Source organism: Hypanus sabinus, chromosome 10 (assembly GCF_030144855.1).
Source record: "Hypanus sabinus isolate sHypSab1 chromosome 10, sHypSab1.hap1, whole genome shotgun sequence".
Lineage (NCBI taxonomy): Eukaryota > Metazoa > Chordata > Chondrichthyes > Myliobatiformes > Dasyatidae > Hypanus > Hypanus sabinus.
This window is the reverse complement of record NC_082715.1, coordinates 130,336,075-130,342,074: the sequence shown is the minus strand read 5'-3', so window position 1 is coordinate 130,342,074 and position 6,000 is coordinate 130,336,075. Positions and strand designations below refer to the sequence as shown.

The 6,000-nt window shown below is 37.5% G+C and overlaps 1 protein-coding gene across 6 annotated transcripts in view; it reads right to left on the bottom strand.

Annotated features, from left to right (window-relative positions):
• Positions 1–3,675: 3,675 nt before the first annotated feature.
• The window catches only part of ak9 (adenylate kinase 9), a 154,525-nt gene continuing 152,200 nt past the window's right edge, over positions 3,676–6,000 (bottom strand). For all 6 annotated transcript variants that reach the window (XM_059982957.1, XM_059982953.1, XM_059982955.1 and 3 more), the window contains one exon: positions 3,676–4,446. In XM_059982957.1, the coding sequence (XP_059838940.1) occupies positions 4,235–4,446 (212 nt within the window). In that variant the 3' untranslated portion in view covers positions 3,676–4,234. The remainder of the gene's footprint in view (positions 4,447–6,000) is intronic.

Here is a 6,000-nt window from a genome sequence, read left to right as displayed (position 1 = left end):
GGAGTGAACCATTCTCAGCCATCCATCAATCATGCCCTACTAGTGGCAAATCCTAAACTGAAAATAAACTGAACTGAAAATAAACAAGAGAAAACCTGCAGATGCTGGAACTAAGTTATTCTTGACCCTGAAAAATTACCCAAGAGAATGGAGACAGGTATCCTGGTGTGGTCACAGCAAAACCTTGCAAATTTCAAAAATGTTTGCTTTCATTAATACTCCAGCACCCTTGAAGTAAATATACTATTTGCTGTCCTAAGCATTGAAGGAATAGGATCACCTATTCTGCCATTTCATAAGTTTATGCCAATCTTATCTTTGGTTGGTCCCAATTTCAAATTTCTCTTTTCCCATTAATCTTTGCCCCTTCAGGTCCAGAAATTCATTTAGATTATAATTAACAATTAGCCCAGACATCTCACTAGTAACTGTCTGCCAATCTGAAAATCACTTATTTATTCCCACTCTATGTTTTCAATCCTTTATCCATGCTAATATATTAGCTCAATCCTTGAATCATATAGCATTCTGTTCAACTCATTCATACCAACCAGTGAATATTTTTCATATGAATCCCACCTTTCAGCACTTAGCCCATAGCAGCTTCAACAGCAATCAAAAAGCTCATCATGATCCTGAACAATTGATGAAATCCCTAAACCAGGGGTTCCCAACCTGGTATTCATAGGCCCTTCGCTTAATGGTATTGTTCCAAGTTTGGGAATCCCTGCCATAAACATTTACTCCCCTAACCAATAGAACATAAAAGTAGAATGCACTTTCTATAAAATGCATAGAGTCATAGAACACAGAAATAGGCCCTTCAACCTATCATGTCTGTGCTGACCATCAAGTAACTATCTATACTCATCTCATTTAGCTACACTTGAACTTCTTGCCTTGTAAATAGAAATGCTCATTTGGATATATTTTAAATGTTGTGAGAGCACCTGCTTCTACTCACTCTGGCAGTAGATTACAGATTCCAAGAATCCATAAGAGAAAAAGATTTTCCTCAGATAGCTTTCAAGTCTAAACCTATGCACTCCAATTTTAGATGCTTTGCTATGGGATAAAGCTTTCTACTATCCATCTATGACCCTTTATCAGGTCCTCAACCTTAACCTTCTCTACTTCAAATACAACAAACCTACCCTTATCCACCTCTCCTCTTAACTGAAACATGCCACCATTATAATCATTATTGTGAAACTTCTCTACACCCTTTCCGGTGCTTTCACATCCTGCTGTAACTCATGGCTTCTTCAATGCCCATATCCATGATTTTCAATACAGGAAAAAATAAAGGCAGCTGACATACTCAAATAAAAATGCTCAAAAGTTCACCTCCAGGGCATACATATCATCCTGACCAGGAAATACATTATCATTGCTTCATTATAAGTGGATCAAACATCATGGAAGTCTCTACTCAGCAGCACAGTGGGAGTACAAGGGCTCCCATCACACATGCAAATACTGTAGTAAAGGATGGGATTTAAATAGTTACTTTGCCAGCAATGGCCACAATTGATGAGTGGTGAATTCAACCCACGACTACTTTATTTAGAACCAAGAATTCTCCCCAGTGAGCCACAGCTGTACGGAACCCTCTACCAATAAGAACAACAGCATGAGCAACATGATGGGAATATAGTAAACACCAATTTCTCTTCAAGTTATATTTTATTCTGCTGGTTGTCTATCAGCTAATATTTGAATGAAATAAACAAGAGCGCAACTTCTGCAGAAAAGCACAAAAGCAGAGTGGTAATGCTTCAACCTTATAAAAACTGATAAGACCTCAGTGGGAATAGTGCGTGCAGTTCTGGTCACCATATATATGAAAGATGTGATAGTTCTGGAGAGGAGATTCACTAGGGCGTTGCCTAGAATGGAACTCATCAGTTCTGAAGAGAGACAGGATTATCTTGGTCTGTTTTATTTACAGGGTCAAGGGTTTAAAAGGGACATGTTTAAGGTATATAAATTACAAGTATTGGGAGAGCAGACTGCCAGGAAATTTTCCGTATCAGAGGAGAATAAAATTAAAGGACAGAGATTTAGAATAAGAGGTATAAGAGATTTAGAGCATGTCTGAGGGGTACCTTTCTCACCAAACAGTGGTGAGTTTTGGAATGCACTGCCAGAGAGAGTGGTGAAAACTGAGTTCCAAATCATTTGGATTATTGCAGACAGCATTTAAGACGTGTCTACACAAACATTTGAATTGCTTAGGCATGAGGGTGATGGACGATGGAATTAATATGGATGGGTGCCAACTCGTCAGTGTAGATGTGCTGGGTCGAATAGCTTGTTTACATGCTGAATGACCCTCTGATTCTAAGATTCATTTTCACTTCCTCAGGAACATTAGCCACAGCAGGAAACCAAGAAGATTTCATAATAGATTAGATGTCCATATTTAGGAATAATGGTGCATTGTTCCCTGAAGGTGGAATCTCATGTGGATAGGGTGGTGAAGAAAGCTTTTGGTATGTTGGCCTTTATAAATTAGAGCATTGAGTATAGAAGTTGGGATGTAATGTTAAAATTGTACAAGGCATTGGTGAGGCCGAATTTGGAGAATTGTGTACAGTTCTGGTCATCAAATTATAGGAAAGATGTCAACAAAATAGAGAGAGTACAGAGAAGATTTACTAGAATGTTACCTGGGTTTCAGCACCTAAGTTACAGGGAAAGGTTGAACAAGTTAGGTCTTTATTCTTTGGAGCGTAGAAAGTTGAGGGGGGACTTGATAGAGGTATTTAAAATAATGAGGGGGATAGATAGAGTTGACGTGGATAGGCTTGTTCCATTGAGAGTAGGGGAGATTCAAACAAGAGGACATGAGTTGAGAGTTAGGGGGCAAAAGTTTAAGGGTTACGAGAGGGGGAATTTCTTTACTCAGAGAGCGGTAGCTGTGTGGAATGAGCTTTGTTGTAGAGGCAGGTTCGGTATCATCATTTAAAGAAAAAATTGGATAGGTATATGGACAGGAAAGGAATGGAGGGTTACGGGCTGAGTGCGGGTCAGTGGGATTAGGTGAGATTAAGCGTTTGGCATGGACTAGAAGGGCCGTGATGGCCTGTTTCTGTGCTGTAATTGTTATATGGTCCACTGAGCAAAAAAGCAGCTTCTTAATATTTTGATGACACGGGTATATGGAGCAGGAGTGATTGCTTGAGTTCTGTTAAACCCAATTAATTTCTAGGATATACATATGTGACAGTGGGAATGTGCCTCAGACTCTCAATTGATAAATCTGTTTTGATTGTGAGTTTTCAAGATGAGGGATACTACTTCAATGGTATCATGGCATCAGCTGGAGAAATTGTGAATTTTACTGCCATATTTAGATCTCTGTAGTTAAAGACAGTTAAGTACCATCAGACTTAAATCTTTCGGAACATAGAATATAGAACCTAAACATTACAGCACAGAACAGGCACTTCAGTCCACAATGTTCTGGCCTGTTATGATCAATCTAACCCCTCCCTCATACATGGCCCTCTATTTTTCTATTATCTACATGCCTATCTTTTAAACCCAGCATATATAAAATGATGCAAATATATACTTATTTAACTGACTACATTACCTTCTCTGCAGAAAACATGTTTTGAATTTGATTTTCTTGGCATCTACACATAAAAGCCCATTGCCATATCAAAAGCCTCTAATATATCATTTATTTCAAATGAATACAAAGTGAATTTTCTGTTATAAAGTAAAAATAATAAAATGTAAAAATCTTTGGAAATAATTGTAACAAGCACATTGAGAAATAAACAGTACTCTATACTAAGGTGGTATACAAATGAAATATACAGGTATATCAATGTGTTACACTTTTGGCAAAGCTTCATTCTCTGCAACGTGAGTTCCAAATCATGAGCATCAATGCAGGCAGCCCATAAGTATTTAATCTAGGAATGGTTAATGGTGGGGAGGGAAATCACAATATAAACACTACTGAGGTCCTATGGGTTATACTTGAAACCTGATGAGACCAATTGATAAGAGATCTGGGAAGAGCATGCAAACTCAAGGCTTGTTAAAAGTTCATGCCATGGGGAGAATAAACATAAAACAGCAGGACAATGAAAACTTTTTTATAATTGACAATGTAAAATCCAATAATTACTATTGTAACATGTTCCTTGGCAAATGCTTTCTGGCTAAAGATGGTTTAATCTGAAAAACTATGAAAGATTCAGCTAAGATAAATTTTCTAAGGAATACTTGTTAATGAAGGTTCTACATTTTTGAGTGATAGAAACGTTTGTAATTTGTGATCAAAGTCAATGGGTCTATCTTTGGGTTCTTTGTACTTTCTAGTCATCTTTGATCCAAGGTAGCTGATGAGTTCACAGTGTTCTTCATATTGCTCCAACTTCTTTTTGTATTTCTTTCTCACATAGTCATAGCTTTTTGGGTTGTATGCTGAAAATATAAATATTTAAAATGATTTCTCTCCTTAAAATAAACCCCAACTAGTTTAATCAAATGCACATCTGGTTTAAAGTCACAATTTTGTACCATAACAGGAATTTTGTTTTTAAACTTAAGCTACATAATTTTAACATATTTATTTAAAAAATAGACATGTAGAAATAGAAATCTGTTGTACCTGGGAAAATGGGCCTGTCATGGCTCACACAAACCATAATTTACATTTGACATGTCTGGCTAAAGATCTACTGCTGTTAGAAAATGATTTTAGCATCTATAAGGCTGTTCTTCCATACAGGGATATTTCATGTATTTAAGCAATAGAATAAGAAATACCACTATCAGTTATAATCAGAAGCTACAGAGATATTATAGGGCTGTTCTCATAGAACCCTAGACCAAGATGAAGGCTCTCAGCTTGAAATGCCCCTCCATAGATAGTGCCTGATTTGCTGAGTTCTTCTAGCATTTTCGGTTTGTAAGGTGGCACTTAATTGCCCATCCCTAGCTGCTTTGAGAAGGTGGTGATGAATTGCCTTCTTGAACCGCTGCAGTCCCTGAGGTGTGGGTATGGCCATAATGCTGTTAAGAGACAGAATTCCAGGATTTTATCCCCATGAAAGTAAAGGAATGGCTTTATAATTCCAAGTTAGGATAGTGGTTAGTTGGAGAGTAGCTTCCAGGATGTGATGGTGTTCCACGATTTTGCTGCCCTTGTCCTTCTATTTGGCTGCTAGAAGTTGTGGGTTTGGAAGGTGCTGTTTAAGGAACCTTGGTAAGTTACTGCAGTGCATCCTATAGATGGTACAATCTGCTGCTACTGTGCGCTGGTAGTGAAGGAATAGTTCACTACCACTAATAGTTGTGGATAAACTGCCTTTCAAGTAAACAGCTATGTCCCATATGGTGTCAAGTTCTTGAGTGTTCATTGAAGCTGCACTCTTCAGGCAATTGGAGACTACTCCATCACACTCATCATGAAAGTAAATAATCTCGGACTTTTCCACATCAAAACATTTTTGTTATAACTTACATTTAAATACCAATCAAAGTATTTTTAATAACAAATGACTGGTTGACTAAATTGACAAATGAATATATTTTCAATAAACAAGCAGAATAGAGATAATAGATTGCAAGTTAGAAAGTGGGGTTTTGCCCCAATTTCATCATCATGAGTTTGAGTTATTATTATATATAAAAAAAGAGAGTTTGGTAATCGTAAGGAACTACAGATAGGACTGATTCCCTGTACCAATGAATTATCACCAGAATGAGTTACTGTCAAAACCATTTAGAGTTAAGGAAAACTGTACAATTGAGAGGGAACTCCAAACAGGGTATTCACTTGTACAGGGTCAAGCCAAACTTAGAAAATATATGGAAGAGACAAATTCCTATAGAAGCAGTAGGAAATGCTGGTGAAGTGCAGAGAAGGGGGTATGTTGGACAGGGATTGGGGGCTGAAATGTATCTTTTATTGAAAAGGATACCCTAATAGGGATCTCAGGAATGCTAAACTAGGTCTCACGTTGCCCAGCAATG